The 18640-nt window shown below is 42.1% G+C and overlaps 1 protein-coding gene across 3 annotated transcripts in view; it reads left to right on the top strand.

The window, feature by feature from the left end:
* The window catches only part of FOXO3 (forkhead box O3), a 116878-nt gene that overhangs the window by 83872 nt on the left and 14366 nt on the right, over positions 1-18640 (top strand). Inside the window, exons 1-2 of one of the 3 annotated variants that reach the window (XM_076003075.1) lie at positions 6372-6537; positions 12483-13917. The exons of 1 other annotated variant lie outside the window; for it this stretch is intronic. In XM_076003075.1, the coding sequence (XP_075859190.1) occupies positions 12522-13883 (1362 nt within the window). In that variant the 5' untranslated portion in view covers positions 6372-6537; positions 12483-12521 and the 3' untranslated portion in view covers positions 13884-13917. Of the gene's footprint in view, positions 1-6371; positions 6538-12482; positions 13918-18640 lie in introns of those variants that run through there. One more of the 3 variants, XM_012753103.3, reaches the window with a different exon arrangement.

Here is an 18640-nt window from a genome sequence, read left to right as displayed (position 1 = left end):
CTTTGTCTTGACGTGAAGGAATTAATCTCAGTGGCCCACATGTGTATGGTGATCTACTAAGCCTTAGGGGAAAACCTAATACCTCATTGTGCCGTGATGCCACACACAGTTCTTATTAGCAAATGAACAACCTTACTAAGGGGAAAGAGTTGGAATCTTCAGGACACTCAGGTAAAGCTTCAGGAAGTTGGGGGAGAGAATCTAAGGGCTAAACCTGCTGAGTCAGACTTAACCAAGGAGGATAGATAAAAGGCCAGGGGTCCTGCATCCTCAGGAATGGCCTTAGAAATACCGAAAACTAGCGTGTGGGGACCAGTGATTCCTGGAGCACTGTGACACTTGCTGGTTGAGGAGCAGGCTCACCCCCAACTCTCCACCATACTGTGACCTCTTCTTCATAGGCTCTTCTGTCTCTTCCAGACACAAACAGGGTCTGAAAGAACTGTCTCCTAAATTCCTTTAGCCCTTGAAGCACCCAGTTACAGGAATTTTCCATTTCTACTATGTGTTCGGCTTTTGTCATCTCTTATGTGACTACCCTTGCCAATTAGTCTTATCCCTCCTGCCCTTTGGGTGCTAGATGCTACACCACTGATGCTGGTATTCCCAGTTCCTTAAGTGCTTTCCCGCTTACCTAGCAGTGTATATGAAGTTAGATTAGAGACTAGTATGTATTAGTACTGAAGCATTGCATTCCTGTTGTGGCCTTTAGAAAAACTGATTTATCCCATGCACAGTCAACCTGCTTTATTCATCTTAGTTTAGAGAATAGTACTAATATTAATTTGCACATTTGGGAACATCCTAGATTTTAAATTAAAAATGTGTTATATCTGAGTAGCTCAGTTGATGCTTTTTCAGAAATATGGAATAAATGCTTGGTTCTTTAGTAAGTGAAAATGTTCTTTTTTTGATTTGATCATTTTATGTGGACTTTTGAGCTTTCTGCTGGTGCTCATCTCTCTGTGTAATTGGCACCCAGGGATGTCCTGAAATAAATGGTTGATTATCTCTCAGCATTTTAGCAATATCATCATATTGGTCATCAACCACTTTTGCATCCTGTGGTTTTAAATAAGAAAAAACTCTTGCAAAACCATTACAGTGAAATACTACACAGGCAGATGAGGTTATAGGTTAGAGGAGACAGTTCCTCAGGAAGCTCCTCATTAGCTGAATTTCAGTGGGGTCCACAGGGGACAGAAGGTACTACTGGCCATGTCAATGTACAGAATTGGCTGTGTGGTACTCTTTATTCCCATGAAGAAAAGTTGTTTTGTTTGCTACAGCCAACATGAGATACTCTGTTATGTGGCATTTACTTACTTTTTCCGCTTCTTTCTCCAGTAACACCTTGATTTATGGTGACTGTTAGGATAATTAACACTGACACTTAGAAGATAGCCTGCTTCCAAATGCATGCACTCTTGTCTGTTTTGTAAATACTAGTCCAAACTTTTTCCTTCCCTAGCTCAAAACTATCTCCACTCCTTTCAGTATTTCCAGGGTGTGGGCCTGTGCGTAGCTGTGTCACTGTGCCCACACATTGGCATATATTTCATAGCTACCAAAAAGAAACCAGTTGCTCTTGAAATAACAAGATGAAAAAGAACGGTTTTTCTGAGCCATAACATCTGAAGAGCTAGAAACAGTTGTGTTTGTATGTGCGATGTTAAAGCCAGTAAATTTCATTTGAAGGAAGGGATTGTAAACTAAGAACAGAAAAGCAGTTTCCTGGATTTCAGATGTCAAACTCTCAAGCTGTTTAACTCACCCACTCAGCACCTCCACATCCATCCCTTTAATGTGCTTGCATTGTCAGTGATTTCTGTTTCTGCAGCATTTGATGCCAGAAGACAAATAATAAAATAGTATGCATATGTAACCTTAAAGCAGCTTTCTACCAGAGTTTTTGATTGAGGTTAAACAGAAGCATCCTGATCATGTTGTCAGTTGGCAGGCAAAAGGCATCATATTTTAAGACTCACATAGTTTTAAAGCAAACTGATCTTTTCTGGCTCAGTAATAAACTAATTACATGTTTTAAATAGTGCAGAGCTGAGTCCCTGTTTCAGATTAGGCCTCATAATAGCAAGATCCAGGGCAATAGCAGACATTTGCCTGATGTGTCTGGCTTGAGGATCCATAGCATCAAGCCAGCTGTTTTAGGGCCTGAGTAGGCCTGCCAGGAACAGCTAGGTAGTGCTGGCTTGACTCGGTCATGGGCTAACTGTCCCTGAGCACAAAGGCCACCAGATGTGCCACAACGAAGGCCGGGATACATAACAGTTCAGTTTATGGCTGTAATCATGTTCGGTCATTCCCCAAAACAGTGATCCCAGATTGAATTAGGACATGGCAAGAGTGTCCCTTTTGGGGTGTGTCTGAGAAGAAAAGGTATCATTTCTAAACAAAATATTAATAGTTTTAGAAGATGAGCAAATCTAATTCCAATAAGACTTGTTTCATGGCTTGTCAATTTCCTGCCTTTTTCCTCGATTTTATAATCCTTGGGACCACGTGACAAACACTGGATTTAATTGCAAAGATTTTGTAGTCTTTAAAGCTTCTTGTTCTTTGATCACCTGTTAGCAGCTGCCTCCCTCCTTGGGCAGGTTTGTGACTTCAGAGAGAAACAGTGCCCTGGTGAGAGCTTCACTTTTACAGTGAGCCTCAGGCTTGATTTCTAGTACCACCACCTCCTAGATAAGTTGCTTAACCTTTCTGCACCTCAGTTTCCCCCTGACAGGCTTGTTGTGAAAACAAAATGAGATTAGATTTGTCAAGCACAGAGCATTGGCCCTGGTCAGCCCCAAACACATGACTGTCCTTCAGACTGCAGGTAAAGTGGACTCTGGTTTTGGATTTCCCTTGCTGCCCAGGTGCTTGCTTAGAGGAGACTTAGAACCAGGGTGTGTTGTTTGTGGTTTTGAGTGTGCCACCAAGAACTCTGAGCCATCCCGAGACAGCTAGGGAGTCAGTTCTTCATCTTGGGTGGCCTGAGACACCTGCCGAGCCCTCACTTTGTCAAGTAGTACGTTATCATATTGCTCCTCTTTCTGTCCCTTATTATAGAGAACCTTAGTTATAATATTATAATAGAGAACCTTAAAAGATGTTACTTCAGATTTTACAATGGAAACTTACTTCCATCTTCACTCATGTCAGGATCATTCATTGGTCTCATGTTTTTATCATATCTCATTTTAAAGTATAATTCAGGTCTATTTTGTAGCTCCTGCCCCCTTCCCACTAATTCATTTATTTAAAAAAATATTTTTTGAGCATTTACTATGTGCCAGACCCTATGCCAGCTGTAGCTGAAGCTATAATAAGACGTGGTATCTGGTTTAAAGAGCCACACTGTGTTAGAAGAGACATACTCCCTGCATTTCATCCTTTCAATTGGTATGTTGATCCAGACACTGGGACCGCTGTTCTGTTTCTAGGTGGTACTACTTTTACATCTCAAAGCTAGGGGATTGGAGTTTGTCCCAGCCCTGTTGCCACGTATGAGCTGATTGGATTCAGGTATGCCCAAACCTCTTTGGTCCTTAGTGTCTTTCAGTGTGCAGTTAGGACTGCTTGTTTCACAACACAAAGGTTTCCCAGCCCTCTCCATGTTCCCCAGTACTACCCTTTGTACTGAGCTTCTAGGCCTGATCACTTGTCAAATGTCATGGAAGTGATTCTAAACTCTCTCATGTGCTTCTGAATTCTGGGTGTGTATTTCCAATGCCCTTTATCCTCTCCGTTTCCACACACACTAAGTTTTCAAACTGGAAGAAGGTGCAGCCTTATTTTTTCTTTAAATCTAAGTGAATATTATGTTAATAATAAAACTGTTTCTGATCTACTTCATGGCTTTTATGATGTCATGGCTTTTAACCCCTTGAGGCATCCATTTGTATGGCTACCTGTCCATGGATCTTAAGGGGGAATTTTAGTAGCATGTGTTTACTGAGCCCCTTGTGACAAAGTGAGACTGATTCAGTAGCACCAGGGGACAAGCTTAGAGAATGACAGCAGGGGTGGCCAAATGCTGCAACTTTAACCTACTTTCTGGGGACTGTCATTCTGTCGACTGCATCCCCTTAGCTGCTGCTTCCTCATTCTGTGGGGAGCAGGACGGGGGGTGGAAGTAGGAGAGTTTTGGGGGGAGGGCCAGCATGCTGCAGGGAGTGGGTGTGGGCAGAAGCTGCAAGACTGCCAGGGTTCTCTGTGTGCCGGAAGTGCAGGTTTGGCTATGAGGAATGGAATGTTCTCTCTTGCCCTCCAAGAGCAGAAACAGCTGTGGAAGAGCTTGAAAGAAGATTACTAAGTAAAAAAAATTAAAAAGTTAATATGAAAATAAAATCCACACTAGAAAACCCAACAAAACTGTCTGCAGCATAGTGATAGCCATCTTTTTCATGCTATTTAAGAGAAATTTCTTCCCATCTAGGATTTCTTTTTCAGCTGGGGGTAGAATACATGTCTGCCCAGCCCTTCTCCCCTAGGAAAGCCTCGTGCATCTCATTTCGTTTGGATAGGAAATGGATTCGTTATTCTGATCACCAGATGATTATTTTATTCCTCCTAATGAGGGACCAGAACCTGTCACTTGCTTACTGCATGAAAATTTGAAACAAATGTTAGTTTCCAAAGGAGATCTCTGTGGGTAGAGGAGTATTGTCAGCAAATTTAACGGGAAATCTTGTTGCTAGATGGAAATTTAATCCTTTAGCCAAGTTCCCAACAATATTTATTTTAGAACATTTGTCTTTTTTAAAAAAAAACTCCCTTAATGGTTTACAATTTTAAGTTTTAGACAAGCATAAGAGTGGAGCTAGACTGGAACTTGCCTCACAAATCAGGGTTGATTGTGCAATCCTTTATATGAAGGTTTATTTATGTTTTCGTCTCAATCTGAAAGGTTTGTTGTTGGCCATTGTGGCTGGTATTACATATGAAATAATAACTTTTCGATTTTAAATTTGTTTTATGCTATTATTCTGTACTTGGTTTCAAACACGTTCATCCCAAAGTAGATAAAACCTAGTAGAAGAGAGTAGGCAGCTAAAAACTAGACTTGGGCAATGTCTAAGAAAGTTATAGGCATCAGTGACAGTCCCAGCCCTTCCTTCTGAAGCCCACATCGATTCCTAGCTTTGTGGAAGTCCACCTGCCCTCCTTTCTGTCCATGCTGTGCATGCTGGGTGGAGAAGCATCACGGGGCAGAATGAGTGACTGTCCTCAGGGCAGTGTAGGGTCAAGGATCCTTTCCCCAACCTCATCATTTTTTAAGAAAGAGCAGATCTGGACCTCAATTCTCTGAAAAATTTCCAGAACTCTCCATTTTACTTTCCATGTATAATCACAGCTTTAATCTCTGACGCCAGTTCTTGCTCTTACATTCAGTGTGTTGAAGGACATCACTGTACTATGTTACCAGACCTCGAAAGACTAGCATCCTTAGGTGGGAACCAGATTCTTAGTCACTGAAAAAGTAAGGGGGAAATTCCAGTGGTTCTTTGCCCTAATTGCATATTAGAATAATCTAGAGAGCTGTAAAAATGTACCTATACCCAGGCCAATTGAATCAGAATCTTTGGGAGTGGGATGTAAGTGTTTAAAACCTCCCCACATGATTCTAACGGGCAGCCCGGGTGAAGAACTGAATCGAGGGCCTGGTCTAAAGAACTGCCTTTGAAAGCCCCTATCATGATAAACCAAAGGTGCCACAGGCCCTCTTCCTAAAGATGTCTCTTGGCATTGCCCTGCTGTGGCACAAAGGCCTCTGGGCTTCCCTATGACTCATGGTTTCCATTTAGGTGTTCATGCAACCTTTGTCATCTGCAGTGCAGCAGATGCACATGTTAGACTTTGGGCATTTGGCAACCTCATTCTGAATTGTCAGTGCCCACAAGTCAAGCAGTGCAACTTGCTTGAGATGCTGGTCCTGTACAAAAGATATTAATAGAGGAGCACCATATTATTTAAAGACAGTCCTTTGCATCACTTCCCCCTAAAATCCCTCATAAGAACCAGGAGATGCCTGTAATCTGCCTCGTGGGACGTAGTGGGCCTGGCTTCAGAGTTGACCACTATAATTCATTTTGCTTCTCGGGAAAGAGCCCCTCTCCTCCAAGAAAGAGAGAGAAAGAGAAGGGGGTTATCTTAAAAAAATAAAACAAAGCATGGGCTTTTAAGAGTTAAATTGCACAACTCCCTTTTTATTTTTAAAGTGGGTAGGGTAGATTTTCTTGTTGCCGTTGCTGAGAAGATAAATTGATACCACATGTTGCTTCCAGACAAACCCTTCTCTGTGTTCCAGGGGAAGCACATGCAGCTGGTGTCTGGATTAGTGGACAGTCTCCACAAGGTAAACATGGTTTGGAAGGGCTGAAGCGGACGTAGGGTAGCAGCGTTGAGGAATTACCAGTTACTCCTGACTGGCATGGCACCATTGAAACACTTTTAAGAAGTTTGAAATCCTTTCCTGGAAGGGGCTGCCCTGTTACTTATTGGCTTAAAGTACGTGATGCTCGGAAAACAGTAAGTTAATATTCATGATGTCACTGCTTCCGTGTGTGGGATCTAGTAGTTGTTGAGAGCTGCTTTTGTGCTTGGCATTCCACTGAGTAGTTTACTTGCAAAGATTTACTTAATCTTCCCAAATATCCTAGACATAGAGAGTCTTTTTATCCCCCATTTTACCAAAGGGGCAACCGAGGTTGAGAATCTTGCCCAAAGAGGCAGGCAAGTGCCGGAGCCAGGACTCCAGCACAGACCTGGCTGACATCAAAGTCCGTGGTCTTTCTTCACGCTGCCTCCCCCCATTGGCCACCTTCCATTGCATGTGGGAATTATTCACTTTGCAAATTATTGGTGGAACACTTTTTCAGGCAGCTTCTAACACCTAATCTGTTTGAGTCCATCTCTCTTCACAACCAATTGGCATGTATGTAGAGACCATGGACACTTGAGCATTCGCAGTAAATGGGTCTTATAATAGAAAACTGTCTTTGTTATAGCAAGAAAAATAATTACCAGATTCTGATAAGTACAGTCATAATTTCTTCGAGGTAGGCCAAGCAAAGGAATCTCTAGGCGGCATGACTGTGAAATGTGAATTCCATTGTACAGCCTTTGCACATTGCCTCCTTTAAAGGTTATGCCACTAATTGCAGCTGCAGTCATACAGGACACAGATTTGCCAGTTCTGCTACTGATTAACTGCACCTAATGGGTTTCTGCCCCAGTACAAGGCTTGCTTCTGTGTAAATCATTTTAAAAAAGAGAAGGTTGACATAAAAATGAGAGAGTATTCGTATCTCTGCTATCTCTTCAGACACATTGTGATAGAGTTGTTGTAAGGGTTCTCTAAGTCTTTGGGCACAAGTGGGGAAAAACTGATATATTTGTCCCTGAAGCTAAAGTTTTTTCCTGAAGATGTTTGCTTTCTTGTATTTCATCAGATTCTTGATTTCTACGTAGTAGATTTAAATAACCAGAACTATTCACATGGTTTTGGGTCAGGGGCATAGAGCTTCTTAGCTCCTTTAGTAAGTAACCATCGTGACAGAATAGCCTGAGCTCTAGCAATAGAAGTCTTGGTTGGTATTATATACCTTATCATCATAACCTTAAGGAAAGCATGTTCCTAGTTCTTTAGCCAGTTACCATTGGCCGGCCTCACAGGGTCTATCACTGTGTATTTAGATGTGATTAGAAAAATCACTGTAGTTTTATCAAACCATTCCTTTTTTACCTTCAGCTCCCAATCCCCACACTAATGTAAAAATCTTAGAAATTTAGACTATTTGGTAAGATGATTTGTGAATTAGCGGAAAATTATAGAATATTTTAATGGTAGATTTCCTGGGAGTGAGGGTAGGAAGGGGCTATTTGAAATCTTATAGAAATTGTGCCACCATTAGCTTGTTATCAGGGAAGGTGCAGGGAAACTGCAATTTTATTTTTTCTTTCCTTTATTTTTTCTTTCTCTCTCTCTCTCTCTTTCTTAATTTTTTTTTATTTTTTGAAGAGATGGGGGTCTCACTCTGCTGCCCACGCCAAAGTATGAAGTACAGTGGCACAATCCTAGCTCACTGTACCCTCAAACTCCTGGGCTCAAGCGATCTTCCTGCCTCCTGAGTAGCCTGATGTTTTATCTGGCATCTATTTATTTACTTTTTATGTATCATCAAAATTTGAGAAGATAGTACAGTTGACCCTTGAACAACATGGGTTTGAACTATGCAAGTCTATTTATGTGTGGCTTTTTATCAGCCAAATGAGGGTGGAAAATACAGTATTCTCAGGATGCAAAACCTGCATATGTAGAGGGCCAACTTTTCCTATAGGCGAGTTCCTCAGGGCTGCCTGCAGGACTTGAGTGTGGGCAGATTTGCTTATACACAGGCAGTCCTGGAACAAATGCCCCAAGTGTACCAAGAGACAACTGTAATTAGAATCATGACCTGTGAGGAAAATAGTAGAATAAATTTCTGGCGTCTGACCTTAGCAGAGTGAGGAGGGGCATTTGACTTAGAAATGGACAGATGAGGTGTATTATTTGTCTTTGTCAGTGCCTCACTTTCAGATTATGGATTTGATATATGGAAGGCTAGCCATCCTGTGTGAATAGAAGGCTGCGGAGATTGGGGGCTGTGAGGATGATGGTGGCCCAGCTTTTGTTTGTGTTGTCTCTATAATGCAACTGGAAAAACCTGTCTGAGCACAAAAACTCTCAGGGGAGTGTATTCTGCTGCTAATAAACCTCTAAAATGAGAGTCAAGCAAAGATTGGACACTGAAGCTAATCAGCCATTTAATAAGTTGGGCTTTGTTTCAGAATCTAACAGTGGTTAACATTGGTTTATATGGTAACCACTGTCCTCTCCTTAGAGTGAATGCTGTGGTGGCCACTTTGCTAAGGAAAGGCAAGCACATGGGCTAGAGGGAGCTTATACTTTCAGGTTTGCTCTTCTGAAAGACAGGCTTTCATTTGAAAAGACTTTTTTGAAAAATTTTAAGAAGGACCTGCCAAAGTATTACCCCTATTTCATAAACCAAATTACCGTAAGATGTGCTTTTGTATTCTTCTTCCCTAAATGTTAGTTTCTTTAACTGTTAGCACAAATAGATTAAATGGTGACTTCTAAATAATTGTGGCCTTTGAAGAGTTACAGAAAAAGCAATGAATTAGAGTTTGGAATCCCAATTTCTGTTTTGTTCTTGTAAATGCTAGCTGTGGGACCTTGTGTTATTTAATAACTCTCAACCTGATCCTTCATATATAAAATGAGGGCACTGATATACTAATTCTGCAGGTCTATTACAAGGATTAGAGACAATGAATTTAAAACCTATGGTTAGTAAGTGGCAGTGCTGTAATCTGGCAGGCTGTCATTTCTTCACCCCTTCAATTAGGGGCCTAGAAAGGTGGGCGGTCTCCATGGTCCTTCCCCCGCCCTGACAGCCTGTGGTTCTGGCCCTGGATGTGAGTATTCTAACCTCATTACCACATGCCCTTACAGAATCATAATACCTGTCTCCAAATTTTAGCCAATTGTATTCAATTGTACTTGTATATATAATAATTACACACATACATTGTTGGAGGTTACAGTTGCAGTGATAGATGGCCATCAGAAAATCCATGTGGGGCATTTTGCAGTTCTATAAAATGTTTCATTGATTTTCTCATTTGGAATTAGTGAAACTAAAATACTTTTTAAAAATATTGTTCCTTAAATGCTTTTTTTTCCTCCTTCTTTTTTATTTCAACATATTATGGTGGTACAAATGTTTAGGTTATATATATTGCCTTTGTCCCACCCCAGTAAGAGCTTCAAGCATGTCCATTCTCAGGCAGTGTGCACCGCACCCATTAGGTGTGAATATACCCATCTCCACCTCCCCCTCCCACCTGCCCGACTGAATGTTACTACTATATGTGCACATAAGTGTTGATCAGTTAATACCAATTTGATGGTGAGTATGTGTGGTGCTTGTTTTTCCATTCTTGGGATACTTAGTAGAATGTGCTCCAGGTCTATCCGGGATAATGCAAGAGGTGCTAGATCACCATTGTTTTTTGTGGCTGAGTAATACTCTGTGTGAGGGAATAACTGAATACTTATTTTTGATAATTCTTGTTAATTCTGGGTGTTAGTGTGAACTCTTTCCAGAAGCTAGAACAAAGGGGGCTGGCCAAGATGGCAGTCATTAGGGTAGGTGTCCACACTGCCCCACATAGCCTCAGGACCTCCCTATTTCTTCACGCAGAGGCTTGAAGTGTGAGTTTTTATTTGTTATATCTGGTCATCTGAGTACTCAGTAGTATTAATAGAACCGCCTGGTACTTGCCTGCTTTCTGAACCCTGTAGAGTGTATGTTATAAGAACATGCTTCATACCTATTTCATAGAGAAAGTGTTTTACTTTTTAAAGAAATATGATTTCTAAATCATTAGTTAGAGATGCCATTACTCTTTTTAAGAACCATAAGAGTAAAAGGGAGGCAGGATACATAGCCTCCTGGGCAACATTTGTTTCATCAGATACTCAACATGTTGCCTATTTTCTTCTCCCAAATGCATCTTTATGGCAGTTGTAGAAATGCCAACTTATGACCCATGATTGCTAATGCTCATTGCCCAGCCTGAATACAAGCCTTTCTTGCATGGGAACATACATGGGAAACACTTTGAGTATTTTGAGTTATTTACTTATGGTAAAATCCTGCTGACTTTCTGTGTTTTAAAAACATTCTGGTAGAACACATGTATTTGTATCCTCTACATAAATACAGTTGGTGATTGCCAATTTAAAAAAAATACAGTAACTTTTAGGATTGTTCATATTTAATATACAGCATCAGGCAATATCTTTTATCTTTAACTTGCAAATAAAAACTCATCTGGCCTGCAGGTACTGTTCCAGATGTAGAGAACACGTATTCATCAACTCCTCTCTTTTATTGCATGGGAGGCATTTTACAGACCAGAGTGAGCCTGCCCCTGGCCATGAGCTCTCTCCACCGTGGGCTCTGTGTTTTATGATAGCAGTGAGAACACCCTGAGTTCATAGCATGACTGGCTCCTGAAGTGTATCATCATACACCCCTTACGTCAACCCTGTCAGAGAAGGGGTGGTTTGGATGTTATCACGGCCATGATGAAGATGAGGAACTGCATTTGTTGCAGACAGATTAAATGATTTATTCAGAGTCACGTGGTTGGTCAGTGGCAGAGATAGGACTGAATCTGGGTCATCCCTGTCAGCTGGGCTTATATACCAAGCCAGAAGGAATTCTTACAAGTTGGGTACAGTCATCAGGGCTTTGAGGGTAATTTTGCCCTACTGTTTTAAAAAAATTAAAACCTTTTGTTTTAGAATACCTTTTTAGATTTAATGTCCTTTTTCTCTCTCAGGAGACCACTTTACTTTTAGCCATCATGTGTCCTTAGGCTCTTAGCTGTGACAGTTTTGAGAAGTACTGTATAGGCATTTTGTAAATGTCCCTTAATTGGGATTTGTCGGATGTTTTCCTCCTGATTAGACTGGGGTGTTATGAGTTTTGGAAGGAAGACCACAGAAGAAGGTGCCATTTTCATCACATCACATCGGGGATACATTCTATCAACGCGACTTACCCTGTTCGTGTTGACTGTGATCACCTGTTTGAGACAGCGTTTGGCAGTTTCTCCACTGTAAAGTTACTCTTCTCCCCCCTTTTCATGCCGTACTCTTCGGAAGGTAGTTACCATGCTCAGCTCACATTGCCTTGAGGGAGGAGTATCTATATAAATCATTTTAATTCTTCTGAATGGGAGACTTGCCTACTTCTTTCATCATCCCAGCAAATCCTGCTCTACCATTCTTATGTCTGTCAGGAGTTATATAGTGAGGTGTGAAATTGTGGCAGGATGAGATGGAGTCATAGAAAGGACAGGTAAAAATTCTCACCAGTTCTGAATTCATAGAAGTGGTTAAGAAAAGGTAGATGCGGCCTCTACACTAGTGGAGGAAGGGACCATGGAAAATAAAATAGCCCCCAGGTGATGAATTACTCTTGGAGAAACAGGAGATTTGTTGCAGAGTGCTGGAGAGAGAGTGGTATGGTAATAAATTATAAGTGTGAACTTCAATGCAGGCAATAGAATTATAGAAAGAGCAGTAAAACTTAGGAATGCAGGAAAATACCACTGTCAGTGAGCTTATACATTCCCACATCTCCTGGACATGAAACTGTCTCCCTACCTCCTAGATAATGAAACCCGCCATTTAACATGTTGTTCTATACCAAGTCAAGGAGGGCCATGCAAATGTTTGTCTTTTTGAATCAGGTTTTTTTTTTTTTTTTTTAATTTTTTAGCTTTTGAAATTAAGCTGGCTTTAAAAATGAGGAATTGGTTAACCTTGTCTTCGGGGTGCTTGATTTTGGGCCATTCATTCTGGTTCATTTTCTGTATTTTCTCTTCTGTCTCTGCAGAATTCTATACGGCACAACCTGTCTCTGCACAGTCGATTCATGCGGGTCCAGAATGAGGGAACCGGCAAGAGCTCTTGGTGGATAATCAACCCCGATGGGGGGAAGAGTGGGAAGGCCCCCCGGCGGCGGGCTGTCTCCATGGACAACAGTAACAAGTACACCAAGAGCCGTGGCCGCGCGGCCAAAAAGAAGGCAGCCATGCAGACAGCGCCGGAGTCAGCCGACGACAGCCCCTCCCAGCTCTCCAAGTGGCCTGGCAGCCCCACGTCACGCAGCAGTGATGAGCTGGATGCATGGACAGACTTCCGCTCACGCACCAATTCCAACGCCAGCACAGTGAGCGGCCGCCTGTCGCCCATCCTAGCAAGCACAGAGTTGGATGATGTCCAGGATGATGATGCGCCGTTGTCACCCATGCTCTACAGCAGCTCAGCAAGCCTGTCCCCCTCCGTCAGCAAGCCATGCACTGTGGAGCTGCCACGGCTGACCGACATGGCAGGCACCATGAATCTGAACGACGGGCTAGCTGACAACCTCATGGACGACCTGTTGGATAACATCCCGCTCCCGTCGTCCCAGCCATCACCTACTGGGGGGCTCATGCAGCGGAGCTCTAGCTTCCCATACACCACCAAGGGCTCGGGCCTGGGCTCTCCAACCAGCTCCTTTAATAGCACGGTGTTTGGACCTTCGTCCCTGAACTCCCTGCGCCAGTCTCCCATGCAGACCATCCAAGAGAACAAGCCAGCTACCTTCTCTTCCATGTCACACTATGGCACCCAGACACTCCAGGACCTGCTCACTTCGGACTCACTCAGCCACAGCGATGTCATGATGACCCAGTCAGACCCCTTGATGTCTCAGGCCAGCACCGCTGTGTCTGCCCAGAATTCTCGCCGGAACGTGATGCTTCGCAGTGACCCAATGATGTCCTTTGCCGCGCAGCCTAACCAGGGGAGTTTGGTCAATCAGAATTTGCTCCACCACCAGCACCAAACCCAGGGCGCTCTCGGTGGTAGCCGTGCCTTGTCGAATTCCGTCAGCAACATGGGCTTGAGTGACTCCAGCAGCCTTGGGTCAGCCAAACACCAGCAGCAATCTCCTGTCAACCAGTCTATGCAAACCCTCTCGGACTCTCTCTCAGGCTCCTCCTTGTACTCCACTAGTGCAAACCTTCCTGTCATGGGCCATGAGAAGTTCCCCAGCGACTTGGACCTGGACATGTTCAACGGGAGCTTGGAATGTGACATGGAGTCCATTATCCGTAGTGAACTCATGGATGCTGATGGGTTGGATTTTAACTTTGATTCCCTCATCTCCACACAGAACGTTGTTGGTTTGAACGTGGGGAGCTTCACTGGTGCTAAGCAGGCTTCATCTCAGAGCTGGGTGCCAGGCTGAAAGATCACTGAGGAAGGGGAAGTGGGCAAAGCAGGTCAGTGCCTGATGCTCCGGCATACGAGACGGGGAAGAGGGGGGAGCCTTGGGGCAGCCTGTCTTCTGTTTACTTGAACATTATTGCACGTTGAGAACCATGGAGCAGTGATGCTCGGTAATATGGCTCCCAGCCAGTTCATCTCAGTGTTTTACCTGCAAACCGAACAGACTGTAAGGTGCCCCTCCCAGAGTTTGCTGACAGCTCAGGCATTTTACTGCTAGTAAAAAGAACATGTGTACATTCAACAATCTCATTCTTCTCTGTATCCAGTCATCCTCAGTGACCTAGGACACAGGTCCCCCTACTTGATGGGAGGATGACAATAGAAGGGGAGGAAGGGGAAGCATAGGCCACACTTCAAGGATAAGAACCCCAGCCAAAGGACTTTCTTGTAAGGAATTTCTGGTCCAACACTGTCTTTGTCTATCTTCCATGTTTCTTCATCTTTTTTTTTTTTCTAGTAAAGTAATAATTTGCAAGTACTTCTAATTTAACTGAAGAATGTATATTCTTGACTCTTTCATATATGAATATTCCTGTCAGAAGGAAGATCTCTGAGATTATTCTTCATCTTAGTACTAAGCATCTCTATTAGTTTGCACTCAGGATCTAAGCATTTAGCAAAGCAAGAGAACTAAGTTGCAAATACAAGTTTTTATATGAGGGCACTTACTCATGTACTTCTCCTTGTTCCCCAAACTATAAGGATGTCAGGTTTCAAACACAGAATGAGCATGGGTTGTGAAAGGTGACATATTTAAAAAACTGTGGCCTTCTAATGTTGTTGTAACCAGCAAGATCAGGCAGTGTAATGTGTGAGGCGCAAAGCATTTGCCTTGAATCAGGAATTTAGGGTTCAGTCCCATTTCTGCCACTTTCTGGCTACCATTGTGGGTGTGTCATTAGGTTTGAGTCTCAATTTCCAGTTTTATAAAATGAGTCTAGTAGCGCCTGCCACTTTGCAGGGTTATTATTGCAAGAATCAAATGCACTAAAGTTTGTGAAAGTGCTTTGAAAACTGCAGTGGGCTGAAATATGTGTGGTGCAATTAGGTATTATGACAGATGAACAGACGAGTGGCTCAGAGAAGTTAAGTAGTTTGCCCAAGGTCACAAAGTTGGACCCATTTCTTAAGTGCCTTGAACCATAGTAGTTCTTCCTTATTTTCTCTAGATGGTATAAAATGGGAAGTGCTTTGAACTGGAGCCAGAGTAGCAGATAATAGACAAGCTTGCCCTAAAACACTCCTCCTCAAGAAGTAAGATAAACATTGGGGCCTTCTGACATGTTTGCGCCCCAAGACACCCCCGTGTTAACAGGGCTCTGTTCTGTACCCCAGCTCCTTTTTTGTTTTGTTTCCATCTCAGCAAGTTGCTTACATCCTGCTTTAAATGGTATAAAAAAAGAAAGGGAATTCAAAGCCATAAAGACTTGAGTCTTGTTTAACACTCCGCTATGGGGAAGGAATTATAAGAGTCTCCTATGGTGAGCTTACTCCAGCTCATTGGTGGTTATAGAAAGGAGAATGTCAAGAGTGTAGTGATGCTAAACTTCTCAACTTTCCCAGGCATAAGAGACCCCTAATGGAACTCACACATCTGATTTCACTCATTTAATAGCCCTTCAGATGGTAAAAAGACTGTAATGGAAGCTAAATAGGGTGATAGTACTTTCACGCCAGCCAGCTCAGTGCCATATCAGTGCTTGGACTGGTAGAGATTTGACTTTAAAAATTTAGATATTTGGCTTTTAGAAGAATAGTTTATCTTCCTTTAAGAGGAGGAATGTGGAAGATTTATCTTTAGAAATGTAGATATTTGGCTTTTAGAGGAATAAATGGTTTGTCTTCCTTTAAGAGGCTTCTAAAGACACAAATAAGTTTTAATTTTGGTATAATTGTAAGAAGGCCACTCTCTAGTTCATTGGAAAGAATATATTCAGAAGAAAATATATTATCAGTTTTTGTCTGATTTTTTCAAGTATAGGTTTCCCTGTTAGTTGAGCAGCAAGACCCTTCTTGTGTATGTGTAATTCTAAAAGATTATAGAAAAATCTCTTAAGGGGGATTTAAATACTTAAATTTTAAAAATGTATTTAGTGAACTATGATTTTAATAATAATAAATTACTACTTTGGGGATAATGCATTTCATTATTATGCCCTAATGGAACCTTAGGGTCACTTTTCCTCAGAATATTTTGAGACAGGTGGTTGTGAGGAGATTTCTTTTTCAGCATATCATGGGGGTACAAATGTTAAGGTTACGTATATTGCCCTTGCTCCCCCCCCCCCAGTCAAGCTTCAAGCATGTCCATCCCCCAGTTGGTGCACATTGCACTCATTAGGTATGTTCAGTTAAAAATGAAAAGTCATGAAAATTTCCCAAAAGTAAAAAGTAGCTCAGTATGACCACAGAGCAAGAGAAGAAGCATCCTAAGGATAATGGGGGTCTTTGAGGGAGTCTGGTTTCAGGGCTTAGAATTTCCAATTTGCCTTGAAATGTATTGTTCCTCCCAACAGCCAGAAGCACATGTAGCCTGAATTATGTTTTTTGCTTTGAAACCTAACAGTGACTATCACTTTATTGAAGACTCTCTCCTAAATTCACAGAACAGGCCTGAGGTCAGAATCTCACACCTCACTTCTCCCAAATTAAGTGTGTGCCCAGCTTCCCAAAAGTTGCTTTATGATACTTTCTTGGTTTGACTTTTTTTTTTTTCAGTATTTCTCCAGACTGACTTCCTGGCTTGCAAGCAGAAGTTCACATGACCCTGAATCTGTGCCGCCTTGTATGGTTAACTGAGCACTTCTGTTCACTTGACAGTCTTGCCGAGGAGCTGTGGTGAGGCGCTTCTCTGGAGGGCCAGGTGTTTCACACGTCATTTGTTTTAGACCACGTGCGAAATACTTTGATCTATGGCTCTACCCAGAAAAGAAAAAATAGCCACACCTTTTTATGAGTACCAGCTGCTGGGGTGTGAAGGGCACTGTCTTTTTTCAGATGCTTATAAAGCTTGGTGCGCATACTTACAGATTGGTGGCAGAGGTGGCTGTGAGCTGGGATGATGGCGTGGCTGTCAGCCTGAGCATCCGGTCAGCCCTCTGGAGTTTGAGATGTGTCTCCTCTCAGAGGTAGAGCAGCTTCAGTCTCATCCCAGTCAAAAGATGCCTAAATTCACAGACTCTTACATTCATCTTTATTGATGAATGTAAGGCATTAAGGCATTTGGAGACCCCATTAGAGAACAGCTTCATTTTGTGTTTAAACTACTTTATGATAAGGATTGGAAAGTATCCACCAGAAAAGTCCAGGCAGAAAAGGGAGGGGTAGTTCTCTTCTTGTCTCTGCCACTGGCCACATCATTAATGAATCTCTTAGAATATTAGATTTCTCATCTGTCAAAAGAGGACAGAATCATAGAGTTTCTCAAGGTGCATAGTATCTATAATTTTAAACTTGAAACCCTAACATTCTGTTTGTGAAATGGCCCTAGTGAGATGACATGTAATGAGGTGAAACTATAAAGAAATAGTGGACTAGAAGTGTGGAAACAGGCTCCAGTGTTAGAAGCCATTTAGAACTTATATGTAGGCTACCCAAAAGGAGTAAATCTTTGATGGTTGTTTGATGCTTGAATGCTGTGATTCCATCGTGTCTTTAAAATTTACATTGGGATAGGACTAATTCTAACCAAATACGGGGTAATAAAGGCTATATCATGTTTTTTCTTGATGTAAATATCTGTTTTAGGGAATGTAACATGTAAATATGAATCTGTTTCGAATTACTTGGAGAATATACTCTGTTATTTGCACTTGTGACCGCAGTCTCTGGTCACAGTATGTCAGCCTGAAGAATTCTGCTTCTGCAGGAATCTTTATTCTTAGTTTTTTCAGAAGCCCAAAGTCTGAACTGTCATTCATGGAGAGAATGACTGTCAGGATCCTTTTAGTGTTGATGAGAATAAAGGAAAATTGATACAGCCATGAGAAGGAGTTTTCTTCCTGGAAAGCAGTGACAGCCAGCACTAAGGCTACTCTTCCTAGGCCTGATGGTTTTATAATGCACCTGTGCTCACCTGTGGTCAGCCTGCTGAGCATGAGGACAGAGCCTGAGCGGCTTCCATTTTAAGCAGTTATATTTATAAATGGCTTTGTGGAGCTCTTCTAGCTATAAAGCTTATATGGAGCATAAATAAATGGGGTAAAAATCACCAGAATTACTACTTATAATTCTTGTAAACTTTAAGCTCCCATTTTAAATGCTGCTTTTTAGAGTGTCCATAATGCTCAACAGTCGACATTTTGTAAATAACATTTTCTGTAAGTAGAGTCTTCCACCAGGGTCCACCTGTGCTTCACACAGGCTTACCTTTCTACATGGAGATGGGACAGAGGGCCTTGTTTGCTCCTTTGCTGGAGAGATTGCCTCCTAGAGGCCCTCCTTGGCCTTGGGGCAGGCGGGAGGATGCTTGCTGACTACTTTCTTTTCCTCGACTTGGAGACACACGTTTATTAGATTTTTGTTCCAAAATAGAGATACTCCACCTTGCAAGAAACAACCACCCACATCACCCTGCTTTTGTTGATGTGTTCATGGATTTCAAAGCATTGCTTTCCCCCATCCTCTAGACTGTTTCGAAATTTAAAGCTTCAGAAACTAAAGTGAATGAAAAATTCGTTTTGCTAATTAGTATTTATAGTCCTATAGGTCAGTATT

The sequence above is a fragment of the Microcebus murinus genome, chromosome 5 (genome assembly GCF_040939455.1).
Source record: "Microcebus murinus isolate Inina chromosome 5, M.murinus_Inina_mat1.0, whole genome shotgun sequence".
Lineage (NCBI taxonomy): Eukaryota > Metazoa > Chordata > Mammalia > Primates > Cheirogaleidae > Microcebus > Microcebus murinus.
This window is presented reverse-complemented; position numbering and strand designations above follow the sequence as displayed.